The following is an 18,080-nucleotide window of genomic DNA, read 5'->3' on the forward strand; positions in this document are numbered from 1 at the left end:
AAGAAGATCAACATATAGTGGAGGAGACAGACAGGCATAAAAATTATTTTACAATGTGGTAAGAGAGGAAGTATAAATGTGGTTAAAAGCACAGACTAAAACACCAAACAGACCCAGTTTGAAATCTTAGCTTTACCTATCACTTCTAGCTGTGTATTCTTAGGTCAAATAACCTCTCTAAGGCTCAGTTTCCACATATGCTAAAGGGGATAATCATAGTACCTACCTGATGGGGTTCTAGCCATAAGTAAATAAGACAATGCATGTGAACTACTTAGTAGAGTGTCTGGAACAACTATTTTAAGTGCGATACCAGATGTACATACGTACATGAGGGTAAGGAGCCTTAAAGAGGGAATAATGAACATCCTGAGTGGTCTGGAGGTTATCTGTTGAGTGGAATCTTGAGACATGAATAGGAATTCATCATTAAGAACAGGAGGGAAAGGAAAACAACATAGGAGCAAGGTGTGCTCTGTAAAGAGAAAAGGCAGTAGTTAGTGTTCATGTGGGAAAATAACAGGAATGGTTGAAAAAAATTAGGTGGGAGCTGGCTCACGAAGGGACTTGTATTTCCTGCTGCATAAGCAGCTTGAGTGTATAATGGGAAGCCACTGAAAGATTCTTAAGCGTAGAAGTAAGGTCAGGTATTATGTCAAGATACAGCTGAGCAAAACCTATAATATTTAGTAAGGTATGGGCAGTTTCATAGTTACAATAATCAAACACAAAGACCTTAGAGACAAGCAGTCCCATGCCAATTTTATATGACAAAGTGGGGTTTAAAAAATAAATTTGATTAGAAATGGAAAAAGCTAAAGGCAATTTTAAAGTCAACAAAAAATGAGAATTATTTGAATTATAATTGAGACCACTGCTCATTCTCAGATCATGTGATTTGAGACTCAGGTAGTATAGGAAATTATGACCCAGTTTCCATCCTTTGTCTCTTCTGATCCAACAAAATATATCTTGTCATTAAAAATCTCAAATGATGGACTACCTTTCTTAGATCTGCCTTCTACACAGGGTGTCTGTGAAGCCTGGAAACATAAGTAACATTTTACTTTTTTACAAATTGAAGATGTCTTTGACAATGTTACGCATATTCGCCTATGTTTGGGTAAAGAGACACTTTCTAAACCTCTTTGGTTTTATTTTAACAATAAACTTTCATTAAGTAATTTTTTTTAATTACAAAAATAAGGAGAAAAAAATGCGGTAATCTAAACTGGCAGGGCCACACACTCCCTTCAAGTACTGGGCACTCACTCACCTTCTCAAGGAGTTCAGTGAGCTCCTTCTCCCTACTGTACACTGCTCCGGAGGCCTTCCCTTCTTGCCACAAGACATCTACAGAGAAAGGGAAGACCACTGGATCAGGAGCCTTTGGGAAGACAGGTTCTAATAAAGAAGAAATAGGAAGAAACTCCTCTGTATACAAATGAAAAAAAAAGTTGGAGTGGAAACCCAAAGGCATTCTTACATTAAATCAAGAAAAAGAACTCCAATAAAGAGCCATCACAGCAAAACAGAGATGAAAGATCAACAATTACCATCAACAACAGTGTGAAAAAGGTATTAACAGCATCTAGGTACAATAAAGATAGTCCAGTAATAATGTCATCATCCTCAACTGCCTTCTAATAGCAGAACAATTTTCCTTTATCTATACTCATCTTCTGTTCTCTGTATGGCTCAGGTTGACCTTTTTCGGCAGTGGCTTCCTTCTTCTCTGCCTTCCTAGCCAGTCAAAGGAAGTGTGTGAACTGATGAGCAGAGTTAGCAGAAAAGAGTAAGGCGAAGGTGTGGAATTTCAGTATACTGTCACCAGAGCTGAAGCCAGGGAACTGAATCCCTGACTAGACAAACCGTGGTGAGAGATGAACCATCAACCAGCCTCCTGTCCTCAGGGACCCCTCCTTCCGACAAACCCGGAAACCCATACAGAATTAGCCACCTGCTTCCAGCAACCTCTGCTGCAGCACTCAGCATCAGGAACACAGCCATCACTGGGAGAAGGCTCAGAGGACAGGTTCCTGACCAGAATGTAAGGTCCGACTTTCCACTTCCTGCCTGAGGTGCTCCCCCGGAGACACTCTACAATACCAATGATCTGTTCACGTGGGTGTCTCGGGTCCTTTTATGACAACATGGCTGTGCCCTATTGAAAGTGGGTAGTGAGAATTACAGAAGCACCCTAACTGAAAACTGTTGCCATGGGCTGTACAAAGCCAAGATCTGCAGTTCCAATGACAGCAGAAGACTGAGTAGTGAATATCCAGACAAACCCCTCATTCTCACGTGATCTGCCAGCTCTGGCTGTGGCCAGTTTGACTTTCCCTCTTTCTTTAGAGGACACTGGTCTGTGCCATGCATGTCTTCAGACCAGAGGTCACCAGCGTTTCAAAAGTAGGATATCTGGTTTTATTTCCTGTTCTTTTACTGGGGCTACAGAATATGGCAACGGACAGCAACTTAAAAATGGAAGGGAAGGAAATATGAGGCAGCCAACCAGCCCTCATAATCATAGAAATCTTTAATATACAGGCCTCGGAGAATGCTAATCCTTGCTTTATATCATACATAAATCCTGGACTGCATCTAGTTTTGTACCATCTGATGTCAAAAATTCAACACATGTCAATTAGAAATTTTAAAATGTAATATGGTATCCTGGACTAGATCCTAGAACAGGAAAAAGGACATTATAGAAAAACTGGTCAAACAGGAATAGAACTTGTAGTTTAGTTAATAGCACGGTAACAATGTTAATTTTTTAGTTTTGACAAGTGTACCATGGTTATTTTAGATGTTAACATCAGGAGAAGCTGGGTAAGGGGTATGTGGGAAATCTCTGTATTATCTTTGCAAATTTTCTATAAATCTAAAATTATGCCAAAAAAACCCAACAACAAACACTCATATATGTATATATATAAAAAATATATATAATGTATATATAAAATCATTACATATGTATATGCATAATATACACACATACACACACAAATATATGCTCACATACATATATACACATACATATATATGTAATATATGTACATAGGAGTATGTTTATATATGCATATATACAAATGCATGTATATGTGTTTACAGGAGTATATATGTATATAGGAGTACTTACATATGTTATATATAGAGAGAAGTAATATATGTATATATGCGTGTACATATATATACATATACACATATTACATATACATACACATAGACACATATATATGATAGATAATATGTATCTTCAACCCAGAGTTCTCTCTTGAATTTTAGACTCATATCTTTTTAAAAATTTATTCATTTATTTTATTTATTTTTGACTGCATCGGGTCTTAGTTGCAGCACACGGGCTCTAGTTGAGGCACGCAAGTTCAGCAGTTGTGGCACGTGGGCTTAGTTGCCCCGTGGCATGAGGGATCTTACTTCCCTGACCAGGGATCAAACCTGCGTCCCCTGCATTGCAAGGCGGATTCTTTACCACTGGACCACGAGCGAAGTCCCTAGACTCTTAAATCTTAAAAAAAAAAAAAAAAAAAATCCCTGCTCGAAAATGTAACTCCTTGCTCCATCTTCGGCCTTTCCTATCTCAGTTAATGACAGCTCCATGTTTACAGCTGCTTAGGCCAAAAGTCTTGGAGTCATCTGTTACAGACTGAATTGTATCCCCTCCAAATTAATATGTTGAATTCCTAACCCCTGGTATCTTAGAATGTGACCTTGTTTGGAAATAAAGTCATTACAGATGTAATTAGTTAAGATGAGATCATTAGGGTGGGCCCTAATCCAATGTGACTGATGTTCTTATAAAAAGGGGAAATTTGGACATGGACACATGCATACTGGAGAGCACCATGTAAACATGAAGATAGCCATCTACAAACCAATGAGAGAGGCCTGAACCATATCCTTCCCTCACATTGAAGGAACCAACCCTGCTAACACTGTGATCTTGGACCTTTTGGCCTCCAGAACTGCTGCACAACAAATTTCTTTTTTTGTTGTTTAAGCCACCAGTTTGTGGTACTTAGTTACAGCAGACCTAGCCAACTAATACAATATTCTTGACTTTTCTCTTTCTCTCACAGTCCACATGCACTCTGTCAGGAAGTCCAGTTGACTATTACTTCAGAATCTCTCCAGGATCTGACCACTCCTCACCATTTTCACAGTTACTACCCAAGTCCAGGTCACCATCGTCTCTTGCCCAGATTAGTGTGATAGCTTCCTAACTGGTCTCTGTGCTTTCACTTCAACCTCTAAGTTTCCTCTCAACACAGCAGCATCTAGAATGGTCTTTTGAAAACGCAAGTCAATGTTCTGCCTCTGTTCAAATACCTGGCAAGTCTTCCTATTTACTCAATAAAACAAAAGCCTTGGAAGGACCTTCAGGACCCCGTGTAATCTGCCTCCTTCCCTAATTGTCTCTCTGACATCACTTCCTACTACTATTCCTCTTACCAACTCTGCTCCAGCCACACTGGCTTCCTTGATGTTCTTTCAACACACAAGCTCTTGCCTTCGGGTTTTTTGCACTGGCTGTTTTCCTTGCTGGGAACACTCTTTCTGCAGCTACCTGTATGGCTTTCTCACCTCCTTTAAGTCTTTCTCACATACCCCCAAATGAATGAATAAGTGGATAAAAATGCATCAGCTAAAATGCTCCAAAGAGATCCATATTAGTTCCATGTTCATATCAGAGCTCTCTAAAATATGATCTTGTTCCTTTCAAAATCTCAAAGAAGAAAATACAGGTAGGATTAAGAGTTTTAATGGAAAGGATAAGTCTATCTTACACGTACATGAGAAAGTGCCAATTAGGAGGGCAGTGATTCCCGGTTATGCTTTTCCTTTACCCTCTGCTCTGTTTGTGTGTACCTCCAAGGGTTCTCATGTTGATATTGCCTTTGGGTAGCCACTTTTCCTACAGATTCATGTATCTCCAATTGTGTTTAGCAGTGGGTTATAGCATTATGTAGGAAGCCAGGCATGGAATAATCACAGCTAAGCTGGGAAGGAAGGCTAGGCTGAAGCCAATCTCTGGTTGAAACCTAAATGCCCAGAAACCAGTAGCTCTGAACATGGAGTGGGAAAAGGAGCCAGATGAAGAGTGGGGAGTTTGGGCCAAGGTACAGATTTACATGTTCAGATTTAAGATTTAAGTTAAACCGGAGAGCAAGAGAGCTTACAACAGTTTCTGCCTCTCTGTTCCTGTGCTCTGCATTTCCAGCCTAAGGACTTCCACTAGGCTCACTTTCTGCCCTCTGACTAAACACCCTCATACTTTCCCTTTCTCCCATTCACCAGGTTAACTTTCACATACTCTTTGAGGCTCTGCTCAATCACAACCTTCTCTAGGAACCCCTCGCTGACCCCTCCTTTCCCCTAACCCAAGCTGGGTTAAGATCCCTTCATTCCACTTCCACTAAGCATTCTCTATGTATTTGATGGTCTGCTTATTTGTCTGCTCTCCACCCCACTGTGAGCTCCTTAATGGTCAGGATGGTGCCTTATTTATCTGTATCTGTATCCTCAGTGCATAATAAATACCTGGCACATAGTAGAACTTTGATCAATGTTTCATGAATGAATGAATGAAACTGCTGCCAATTTCAGGGTATGGCTAGCCAGGTTCTTCAGGTGGAAGCTCAGGAGGCTTGTTAGGTATCTGAGAAGTTGGCAACTTGCCACAGCAAGGTCTGATGATCTTTTCTTGGTAAGAGTTGGGTCTGACATTTCTTTCGATTTACAGGGAGAAAAGAGCCTAGGAAACTACAAAACACTAAAGTGAAAGTATGTTTTCATCAATTATTTTTCAGTTACTACACAAGTCAACAGAAATGAAAAGGGACAGCATCCCAGAAATGTTCAAATGATTGGAATACTCAATATACTAAATGGTTTATCAGTAGTTCCTGTACTATTAAATCTCTCTGGGACCCATGAATCTTAAAGGTACACTGTGTAAACTGCAAACTGGAAGATTCTAAGGTCATTTCAGTTGTCTCTAGGCTACATAAATTCCAACCTCCCCTTTCAGAGAGGCAAAGATCATGGAAGGTCTTACTTATTCACCCCTGGGGTTTGTGGTGGAGGTGGGAGAAAGCCACGGAGGCACATCCAGGGATGAATGTATTAGCCAAATGGAACAGAGACTGCATAAGCGAGCAATCTCTCTCTCATACAGCAGAAGGCAGTGGGATGGTGAAAGGAGCCCCAAACTGAAATTAAGAGACCTGGGATCTAGTCCTTGCTATGCCACTAAGCACTTGTGCAACCCTGGACATTTACTTGCTTTTTCTGCTTCAGTTCTCTCTTCTGTAGAATGGCTAGGTTAGCTAGATGATCTCTGAGATCTTTTTCAGCTTTAGGATTTTGTGTTTCTATATGATGACTAACCAAGATAACTAAAGAAGGAGTAAGATTGGGGGGAAAGAATAATGAATGTTATTTTGGAAAACCTGAATTTGAGGTTCCTGTGATATACCTGGTTGTCAATGACAAGAACTAATTGAAAGTGGAAGTCTGGTCCTTGGAGCAGAGCTGGGAGTGGAGGTACAGATTTGGTAGTTTATCAGCAGGACGTAAATGGAACAATAAGAGTTATGTGACCAGCTAAACCAGTTGTGAATAAACAGGTTATGTACCAAAATAAATTGGTAACAGCTAAATTCAAAATTATAATTCACATATTTATTTGATTACATTTTCCCTTATTCTATATTTTAATGGATGGTAATAATAACTGCTACCATTTGTTGGGTATTGGCTATGAGCTAGGTGTTGAAGAAAGTGTTTTACATTTATTATCTCATTTAATATTTATAAATAACTACATGAGGTCAGTATCACTATTCCCATTTTTGAGATGTGGAAACTGAACACTGGTCTGTTGGTAAACATCTAACAACTGGAGAGGAACACGCAAATCCCTGAGTTACAGTGGTTGCTGACTTCCATGGTGTAAAAACTCTCACCATGGCCTATTTCAAGCTAACAACAAGAGGTCACTGAACAGAGAGACAGGAAGAAATGTGCCTTATGTAATACTGTCACCATACAGATATAATAAACATACATATCTTCAAGAGCATAGATAATGGTAACATGTGGTAAAATAATTAGAAGGTCATGAGTTTGGGTATTCACTACATTTGTTAATATAGTTTATTTAATTTTAAGTTTATATGATTTAATCTTTTAACTGGCTGTGTTTAACAACTGGCTTCCATAGTTCCTAAAATTTTAACAATCTGCTCTTGCAAGCTAGTATAAGCTGGCTCCACACACCACTGAAAATGATGCTAAGACAGAGTAAGTAACTTGCCTCAGGTCACATAGAAAATGTCTGGGTCAAGATTAGAACCTTGATCCACCTAATTCTGAAGACCAGGCTCTTAACCACTAGACTATCATTTGTAAAACTATAAAGTGCTATATATACTGTGTATGGTAAAAAAAAGTAGTGCTGCATTTTGTATCCGAAAAAAATGTTATGTGGTCTTAAGTGTCATCAATAAGGAGGGGTTCTAGTGGAAAAGCAGCCATGAATCAGAAAAGTCACAGTGCAATTTCTGCTTTTCTGGGTCAGTTCTTGTGCCTGAGTTTCCCTGTTAAAGGAATGCTTTGTGTCCTTTTTGAATCACATTTCAACCCGTGTTGGAAAAAAAAAATAGAAGAACTTATTAACATCTTTTTATGTTTCTTGTAGATAGGACTCATGGAAATTTAAATGGTTGTTATTATTAGTTTGAATATAACTTTATATTAGCCATACTGAAAATAAAATATAAAGAAATATAACAAACATCTATCGTTTAGCATCCATAGATTAATGTAATCTCTTTGTAGCCAAAATGTATAAGGATGTTTATTACATTAAGTAGTAAAAAATAAAACATCTGGAAACAATTTTTAGATCTTGAAGAATCAGATGACAAAATGATGAGTCTCAGGGGACTAAGATCATATTTACCCCTCTGGAGAAAAGGTTTGAAAAAAATTTTAATGCTTTCTGAAAAACCATACTTATTTTAGTCTCTCCTCTGTTCCCTATCATAGGAAATGACTTACACACAGAATTTCATGAACTGCTCATAAAACTCTACTTAGGTCTTTGGACCTGGGTGAAGCCCGTAGTTAGGATTGTAGCTGTAAAGCCAACATCTAGCTCAATAAATCTAGACAAACCAAGTAGCTCTATGGATCACTGTGTTGTAAAAAGAAAGTATTATAGTTGTGATTCTCTTGGTTAAAAAAGAGATAGGGACTTCCCTGGTGGTCTAGTGGTTAATACTTCGCCTTCCAGCATAGGGGGTGACAATTTGATCCCTGGTCGGGGAGCTACGATCCCACATGCCACGCAGCCAAAGAAACCAAAACATAAAAAACAGAAGCAATAGTGTAACAAATTCAATAAAGACTTTAAAAATGGTCCACATAAAAAAAAATCTTAAAAATAAAAAGGAGATAAAGCTCCGTTATAACACAAGGGAAGCTATAAGTAATTTGGCCAGTGGGTGAGGAAGAGAACAACATAGTATACTCTAGACAAGAATGGTAAAGTTTAGGAAGGGTCAGCCTGCTTCTGCAGATCGCAGCTCTGAGTCATTGCGCGGTGAGTACATGCAGAGTTGGCACGCATGCTTGCCTTCCTGGCATCTGCAGGCTTTACTAATCTTGTGTTCTAGTTCCTTACTCACATTGGAAAATGAAACTTTTTTTCATGTTTGGCTGTTCAGTGTTTTTAGATATATATGGCAATCTTTAACAAATGACCGTATTGACTATGCCCCACCCCCACACACTTTGGAGCTACTAATTTACATTCTACAAACAACTTATTTGACAACTACTTGGTCTATTAACAAGAGGTTGTTGCATCATACTTTGCGCTAAGCACGGTGCTGTACTGTAAAGGACATGATGGATAAGATGCTGTTCATGTTCCTTGGCAGGGATATTAGACATGTGCATAGATATTAGACATGTGCATATAAGGCAGAAGATGCAAAATGCAAAGTGAGGGCTCTGGTTGTTGGTGCTCTGAGATGTAAGAGAAGGAGACAGCTCTATCTGAAGCTTCTTCCAGGGCTATCTGGGAGAAGTGCATTAGTGAACATAGAGGAGGGGGTGGCCATGAAGAATATATAGACTGGAAAGTACAGCATCATCCAAAGAGAGAGATTGGCAGGGATAATAATTAGACCTCTCTTCCTGTCACCACAGAGGACACAATATTTGAAAGCCTGTCAAGCCCTGTTAACACAGATCCTGGAAAGTGTTGCTATTGAAGCTTGTGGCACTTTTAAATGCAATAAAACATAATATTCCATAATGTTTTGGGAAAAATCTTTGTCTTTCTCTCCAACAATTTATTCTACTCGCTAAGCCAGGCTTCTATGAGGTCACCAAGAAGTCATGAAGGATATATGGATATGACTAAAGTCATCACATTACCCATTAGTCACTGGTTGCAGTGCTGGTTAGAATGAGAGAAACAGCTGGAAATGGTACAGGAACACAATGTGGGCCACGTCTACCTAAGATGGATATTTCTAGCTGTCATAGAGGGTCTGGCCCTATATATATCTCTTCTCTGTGCTGTCGAGCTAACTGATTCAAAGACACTGTTGTTAAGAAGTGGAAAGTGGGAGCTTGGTAAGATGTTATCCTCACTGAGGCAAGTCTCTTCCTTCTTTTTACCACTTTGGAGTGGCCAGGAGGGGTCTGAGCTAGACCTTGATGCACAGCACTTTCGTCTTCATTTTGTATGGTTCACTGATAGCTCATTTCCCACACAGACAGCTCTGTCCTGTTGTGCTGATGGGTTGAGACACACGAGGCAGATGGAGAGAATTTCCTTGTGATCACCAAGGCTTCTCTGCCCCCATTAGCAGCAGTCGCAGTCTGCTGGGACTTGAGACTGGAACACCACTGGTGTGGCCAACTTCCCCAAGTTCCTAAATCAATGGGAACTTAAACCAGAAAATAGCAGAGTGGCAGGGCTCCAGTTGGTGCCCAGATTGAAGTCCAAATCACCTCAAAACTAAACAAGAAGAGATTAGATCCCAAGTTTTGTAAGAATCCTATACAGAAAATGCACGGATACCAGATGTGTTGAAACCCGGTATTTTAACAGGTAAAATATTTTGCTTTTTCCTCCTAGAGAGGAATCTTTAATTTCAGGCTTATATCAGCATTCTTTCAGTGAAGAGAAAGGACAGCTAATAGTTGGTTAGCCTAAAAGATTCTGGCAGGAATACTTGAGTCATGAAATATTAGCCAAGCAACTCTTTGGATATTCTAAAATAAACTGTGTAGAGAACTAAGCGTTTCATGCCAGGACAAAACTAAAAAGCTTTTCTCAGAGGTCTCCCTGCACCCCCACCTTTTCTGTATACAATCTTATTGGCTGATAGCACCCAGATTTTGGCTGCATTGCACGGAACCACTCAGCTGTGGTTGATTACTGCTCTCATTTTTTCCCCTTGTTCAGGAAATCTTGTCATGAGCATGTTTCCGAGAAAGCAAGACAGAAAAAGTTTTTTGCTTGTTTTGGGGAAGCCATTATTGGAGAGGCTAGTGTTAGGGTAACAGACTAGGGCTGAGATAAAGGGGAGGAATTCAGAAGTGTTGTGAAAAACAACTGTTTCCATCCCTGGAGTTGTGAGTCACAATGGGAGAAATGGTCTCTATCCTTGGCTCTGCCATCGACGGTGTGACTCAGGAACATTCTTTCGTTCATCAGCACTTACGGAGCACGCACTCTGTGTCTGACACTATGTCCAGCACTGGGGACACACAGTGAGGAACAGATAAGGAACCTGTTCTCAAATCACACAATTTCTCTAAATACCTTTTCTTTATGTTTACAATGTGAGGGATGGACTAGAATGATCTTTCAAGGCCCTCTACCTCTAGTACTTGAATCTTTATTTTTCTGTGGGCTCACAATGTGCCCAGAAGAACAGTAACAGGAAAACTGGTTCTCAAAGCACATGCCAGATATTGTGCTAACTAATCACTTTTATATACATTACTCTATTCGTTTTCTCAAGAAGCTCCTAAAATAAGTATTATTATATCCATTTTATAGATGAGAAAACATCTATAAAGCATCAGAGAGGTTGAGTTGCCTTTTGTTGTAAGTGAGAAAGAGGCAGTGCCAGACTCAAACCCAGCTCTGCTGACTCCAAGCTCAGCATTCTTTCCCCCTCCTCTGTTCTCCAGATTTATAATGTTAATTCATCTCCCCTGGACTTTTCTCTGGGAATATTTATGGAAAACTTATTCAAGAATCCATGGCAGTACAATATGGAATACCTAACTTTTGCCTTATGGGGCCTCCATTAGTCTTCCTTCCCTCTTTACCTACTAAGCTTTTCTTACTCATCCCAAGGGTGATCTTGCCACTTCATCTAAGCCCAGTGCTTCCACTGCTTTGCCTTTGCTTGTGCTTTACCTTCAGCTTGGAATCATTTTCAATCTTGTCTGCAGCCAAATTCTGTACTCTTTCCCAGACTCTGTCTTACTCCTAAATTTAGTTCATTCATCCCCTAATAGTTATCCAACACAGTAAGAAGTTAAAAAAAGAGTATAAGATCATCTCCTTGGGGGAAATAAGATATGCACAGATTATAGGAAAGTTATAGGCTAAAATACTTATAGACCTGTAAGGGAAAGAGAAGGAAGGTAGCAGAATAGGGCTGGAGTCATTGGAACTTGAGGAATAGTTAAGGCTTGATTAGATGAAAAGAGAAAGAGGCAGGGAAAGGTAACAAGGTCAGACAAAGGGCAGAGAGGTCCGCTGAGTATTGAAGAAGTTGGATGTCTTTCTGGCTGGAGTGACTAGGTTTGAAGAACTCTGGAAGCTGGAATGGAACATTTGAACTGGATGTTATTGTTGAAGAATGTTAATCAGAAGGAGTACTGGATTAAGAGTTTGCACATCTGTGTTCTTGCCTGATCAATTTGTAATCTGGAGAAAATTGATCAAGAGACCTGAGTCTCCATTTCCTTATCTCCTGGGGCTACCTCGGTCTATAGAACTCCAAGCTCCTTAGAATAGCCTGTCTCTTCTTCTACTGTTCCCACCTCCAGCCATTTTATAGTATGTCTTTATGTGTGAGGAGTCAGTTATGAGCTAAGACCTTTCACAACATGGTATAATCACATGTACTCTGTGAGAACTCTCACAGTGCTGAAAAACATGATTTCTCACAAAGGTACACAAGTTAAATAATAAAAATTAAGCTATACAATTTAAATAATAAAATCAGGCTACACAAGTTAAATAATAATCATACACATGCATTAAAAATGCAATTTTTGATCGTGACTTTGGGATTAGCAGATGCAAACTAGTATATATAGGATGAATAAACAAGGTCCTACTATATAGCACAGGGAACTATTATATTCAATATCCTGTGATAAATCATAATGGAAAAGAATATGAAAAAGAATATATATATGTATGTATAACTGAATCACTTTGTTGTACAGCAGAAATTAACACAACATTGTAAATTAACTATACTTCAATAAAATATTAAAAAATGGAATTTTTACCCTACCAATTTCATAATTTAACTTTAAGACACTAAAGTTCCTTAATTAAACATTTAGAATTAAAACTTTAAGGCTAGAGAGTTTCTGTTTTAACTTGAAAATGTGAGGCAACAATAAGGTCTTAGGGCTTTGTTTTCAGTTGTGTATGATTCGGACAGTTAGTGGTGCCAGAGAGGATGAATGGTCTCAAAGATGCTAATCTGGAAAAAAAAATGTGGCCAGGCAAGCTCAGATGATCAGCCAGGACAAAGCAGGCAAGAGCAAAAAGAGCATCAACCATGAGTGTTAGGAAAAGTCAATGTCCAAAGTCTTCAAGGAAGCTGTGATGTTAATTTTAGTGTGTCAACTTGAATGGTCCATGGGGTGCCCAGTTTTTTGGATAAACATTTTTCTAGGTTTGTCTGTGAGGGTGTTTCTGGATGAGATCAATATTTAAGTCAGTAGACTAAGTAAAGCAGATTGCCCTCCCCAGTGTGGGGGTCTCATCCAATCTGTTGAGGGCCTGAATAGAACAAAAAGGCTGAGAAAGGGAAAATGCACTCTCTTTGCCTGACTGTCTTCATGCTAGAACACTGGTCTTCTCCTACCTTCAGACTTGGACTCACACTGGAACAATACCTTCAGCTCATCTGGGTCTCCAGCTTACCAACTGCAGATCTTGGGACTTCTTAGTCTCTACTGTTGTATGAGCCAATTCCTTATAATAACTCTATGTATCTACATATGTAAGTATGCATGTTTCTATCTATCTATCTATCTATCTATCTATCTATCTATCTATCTATCTATCCATCCATCCATCCACCCACCCACCCACCCACCCATCCATCCATCCATCCATCTATCTCCTATTGGATCTGTTTCTCTGAGGAACCCTGACTAACACAGTAGCATTAGGATCTGGATCCAAAAGTGAAGGAACAAGGTAGCAGATCTCTCTCAGAGTCCAGTGGCAAAAGGTCTTTTGTGTCCTTTTAAAGACACATGTACCCCAATGTTCACTGCAGCACTATTTACAATAGCCAGGTCATGGAAGCAACCTAAATGCCCATCGACAGACAAATGGATAAAGAAGATGTGGTACATATATACAATGGAATATTACTCAGTCATAAAAAGGAACGAAATTGGGTCATTTGTAGAGACGTGGATGGATCTAGAGACTGTCATACAGAGTGAAGTAAGTCAGAAAGAAAAAAACAAATATCGTATATTAACGCATATATGTGGAACCTAGAAAAATAGTACAGATGAACCGGTTTGCAGGGCAGAAATAGAGACACAGATGTAGAGGACAAACGTATGGACACCAAGGGGGGAAAGTGGTGGGGGGTGATGGTGGTGTGATGAATTGGGAGATTGGGATTGACATATGTATAAAATGGATAACTAATAAGAACCTGCTGTATAAAAAAATAAGTTAAATAAAATTAAAAAAAAAAAAAGGTCTTTTGTGTCCTTTTAAGCACAGTAATGCAAGCTGATCTTCTTAAGAGGTAGTGTAGTTTAATGACTACATTGGAACTAGACTGCCTGGAATCTTATCCTGGCCCCACTATTTATGAGCTAGATGACCTTGGACACATTACTTAACTGCTCTGGGCCTCATTTTTCTCATTTGTTAAAAAAAAAAAAAAACAAAACCTCCCAATAGGTGGTTGTAAGGATTATATAGACCAGTATATGAAAATTGCCTAAAAGAGTACCTGGTACACAATAAGTGTTACTTAAATGGTAGTTATTTTAAACCCTCCTGCACTCATTGAGCTCACCACAGTCTCTCATAGAACATTTTGGATCTTCTGATCAGCAACTTTTTCTTCCAGTCACTGACTAAGGAGTGGGGGGAAGAGGAATTCCACAGATGTTTTCTTGAGCTTTACCAGGAAGTCTTTGAAATCATCTAACAAGATACCTTTAGGCCAAGTATCACCCAGTGGCTTGGCTTTTCAATAAGTTAAAAGGACCATGTCCTAGAGCAGAAGTTCTGAGTAGATGCTCATTTTCAGCTTACTTCAGCAGCACTTTCTTTAGGTGTGACTGCAAGCTTACTGTGTGAAGAAGAGGACTGAATTTCCTTCTTCTTTCCTTTGATATAAATTGTTTTCTGATTACAGAAGAATCATACACTCATTATATAAAATTTTAAAAATATAAAAGAAAATAAAAATAATCCATAATCCTAGCATCCAAAGATAACAAACAATATTTTGAAATGTGTCTTTCTAGTTTTTTGTCCATTTGTCTGTGACACATACCTTTTTAATTTTTTTATTTATTTTTATTTATTTTGGCTGCACCATGTGGCATGTAGTTCCCCGACTAGGGATTGAACCCATGCCCCCTGCATTGGAAGTGTGGAGTCTTAACCACTGAACTGACAGGAAAGTCCCAACACATACTTTTTTAAAACAAGATTAAGATCACAATATATACAACTGCTGTTCCTCGTTCTCCCTGTCATGCTATTGTGAAGATGACTCTGTGGGAGAGTTCCCCCGATGTTTGTTTCTGCATAGAGTCTCAGTTTCCCATTACTGAATCAGTACATCATTTCCCATCCATGACTACTTGTTAGGAAATGGAGCCTAAATAACATGTTATTTTAAGGTAATTCATTTATAGGCGAAGATATTTGATCTTTTGATCAGTAATTACTTTGAATACTCTCTACCACTGCTGCTTCCATTAATGTGGATAATGATAGTTGAAAGAAAGAAACCAGTATACAAAGCTATAGTAATCAAAACAGTGTGGTACCAGCATAAGGACAGACGTATAGAATTGAGAGTCCAGAAATAAACCTATACTGTTATGGCCAATTGATTTTCAACACAGGTGCCAAGACCATTCAGTGGGGGAAAAAATATTCTCTTCAACAGCTGGTGCTGGACAACTAGATATATGCATGCAAAAAAATGAAATTGGATCCCTACCTCACACCATATATAAAAATCAACTGAAAAGGGAACAATGACCTAAATATAAGAGCTAAAATGATAAAACTTACAAGAAAATACTGAGGGTAAATCTACATGACCTTGGATTTGGCAATGGATTATTAGATATGACATCAAAAGCATATGCAATGAACTATAGAAATGATCCCTGAAAGCATAGTCTTGTACCACAATGTTCATTGCAGCTCTATTTACAATAGCCAGGACATGGAAGCAACCTAAGTGTCCATCGACATATGAATGGATAAAGAAGATGTGGCACATATATAGAATGGAATATTACTCAGCCATAAAAAGAAATGAAATTGAGTTATTTGTAGTGAGGTGGATGGACCTAGAGTCTGTCATAGAGAGTGAAGTAAGTCAGAAAGAGAAAAACAAATACCATATGCTAACACATATATATGGAATCTAAAAAAAAAAAAAAAAAAAAGGTCATGAAGAACCTAGGGGCAAGACGGGAATAAAGACGCAGACCTACTAGAGAATGGACTTGAGGACATGGGGAGGGGGAAGGGTAAGCTGGGACAAAGTGAGAGAGTGGTAGTGTATATATGGGCATATATACACTACCAAATGTAAAACAGATAGCTAGTGGGAAGCAGTCGCCTAGCACAGGGAGATCAGCTCGGTGCTTTGTGACCAGCTAGAAGGGTGGGTTAGGGAGGGTGGGAGGGAGGGAGATGCAAGAGGGAAGAGATATGGGGATATATGTATACGTATAACTGATTCACTTGGTTATAAAGCAGAAATTAACACACCATTGTAAAGCAATTATACTCCAATAAAAACGTTAAAAATAAATAAATAAATAAATAAATATTCATTGCTTTAAAAAGAAAAAAATGCATATGCAACAAAAGAAAAAACAGAGAAATTGGACTTCATCAAAGTTAAAAACTTGTGCATGAAAGGACATTATTAAAAAGTGAAAAGACAACCTAAAGAATGGGGAAAATATTTGTAAGTCATATATCTAAGGGTCTAGAATCCAGAATATATAAGGAACTCTTACAACTCAACAAAATGACAAATGACCCAACTGAAAATTAGTCAAAGGACTTGAGTAGACATTTCTCTACAGAAGACATTCAAATGACTAATACGTACATGAAAAGATGCTCAATCTCATTAGTCATTAGGGAGATGCAAATCAAAATCACAATGAGGTACCACCTCAAGCTCATTAGGAAATTTTTTGAAAAAGGAAAATATGGAAAAATAAAAAATAAGTTTTGGCAAAGATGTGAAGAAATTGGAACCCTTGTAGATTGCTGATGAGAATGTGAAATAGTACGGCCACTGTAGAAAATATTTTGGTCGTTCCTTAAAAAGTTAAACATAGAATTGCCATATGATCTGGCAATCTCATTCCTAGGTATATACCAAAAAGAATTTAAAACCGGTACTCAAACAAATAGATGTACACATATGTTCATAGCAGCACTATTCAAAATATACAAAATATCTAACAACAGATGAGTGGACAAACAAAATGTGGTATATCCATAAAATAGAACATTATTCAGCCATAAAAAATGAATAAAGTACTGATATATACCACATTGTGGATGAACTTCAAAAACATTAAGGCAAGTGAAAGAAACTAGACACAAAAGACCACATACTGTATAATTCCACTTATATGAAATATTTAGAATAGGTAAATCCATAGAGACAGAAAACAGATTTGTCATCGCCAGGGGCTGGGAAAAGGTGAGTATGGGGAGCAACTGCTTAATAGGTAAAAGGTTTCTTTTTAGGGTGATAAAAATGTTTTCAAACTATATAGAAGTTGTGGTTATACAAAATTATGAATGGTTAAATGACTTTTTAAGTGACTGATTTTATGTTATATGAATTTTACCTCAATAAAAAATAGAATAACAAGTTAACTAGACTGTGATGATAATTTCACAAAACATATATATAAAAATTAAAGAAATCAAGGTTAGATTCTTTGTTTCCTTTTATGTCTGCAATATTTTATGGTTTCAATTTTAAAACACAGTAGCAAAATCATGACATAACTTTAGTTATTACTATCTTAGGGTTTTATTAGAGGTCATACTAATGGGTTCTCCCACATTTTCACCAACTCTGTACAATTCAGATTTCAGTCCAAGGCTTCAGGAACATTGCAAACAGCTGCAGTGGGATTAGGCATCTGACCATCAATGACATGCCAACTCTGACGGACAACTGTGTAAAAGTACGTAGTTGGAAACTATATTTTCTTTTCAGTCTCATTTGGTTGGCACATTTTCTAGTGGCTTGAATTATTGAAAAATATGAATGGGTTTTTCATTGTAGTTTTTAAAAATTTATTTATTTATTTATTTATTTTTGGCTGTGTTGGGTCTTTGTTGCTGCACGCGGGCTTTCTCTAGTTGCGGTGAGCGGGAGCTACTCTTCGTTGCGGTGTGCGGGCTTCTCATTGTGGTGGCTTCTCTTGTTGTGGAGCACGGGCTCTAGGCGTGCAGGCTTCAGTAGTTGTGGCACGTGGTCTCAGTAGTTGTGGCTCGTGGGCTC

General features: G+C 38.4%; 2 protein-coding genes across 2 annotated transcripts in view; one reads left to right on the forward strand and one right to left on the reverse strand.

Annotated features, from left to right (window-relative positions):
* The window catches only part of FBXL13 (F-box and leucine rich repeat protein 13), a 208,574-nt gene that overhangs the window by 136,110 nt on the left and 54,384 nt on the right, over window positions 1–18,080 (forward strand). The window contains exon 13 of the mRNA XM_082473917.1: window positions 17,662–17,760. Coding sequence (XP_082330043.1) covers window positions 17,662–17,760 — 99 coding nt within the window. The remainder of the gene's footprint in view (window positions 1–17,661; window positions 17,761–18,080) is intronic.
* The window catches only part of LRRC17 (leucine rich repeat containing 17), a 194,138-nt gene that overhangs the window by 136,012 nt on the left and 40,046 nt on the right, over window positions 1–18,080 (reverse strand). The window lies entirely within an intron of this gene.

This window comes from Balaenoptera physalus (assembly GCF_965194825.1).
Source record: "Balaenoptera physalus genome assembly, chromosome: 8".
Taxonomy (NCBI): Eukaryota; Metazoa; Chordata; class Mammalia; order Artiodactyla; family Balaenopteridae; genus Balaenoptera; species Balaenoptera physalus.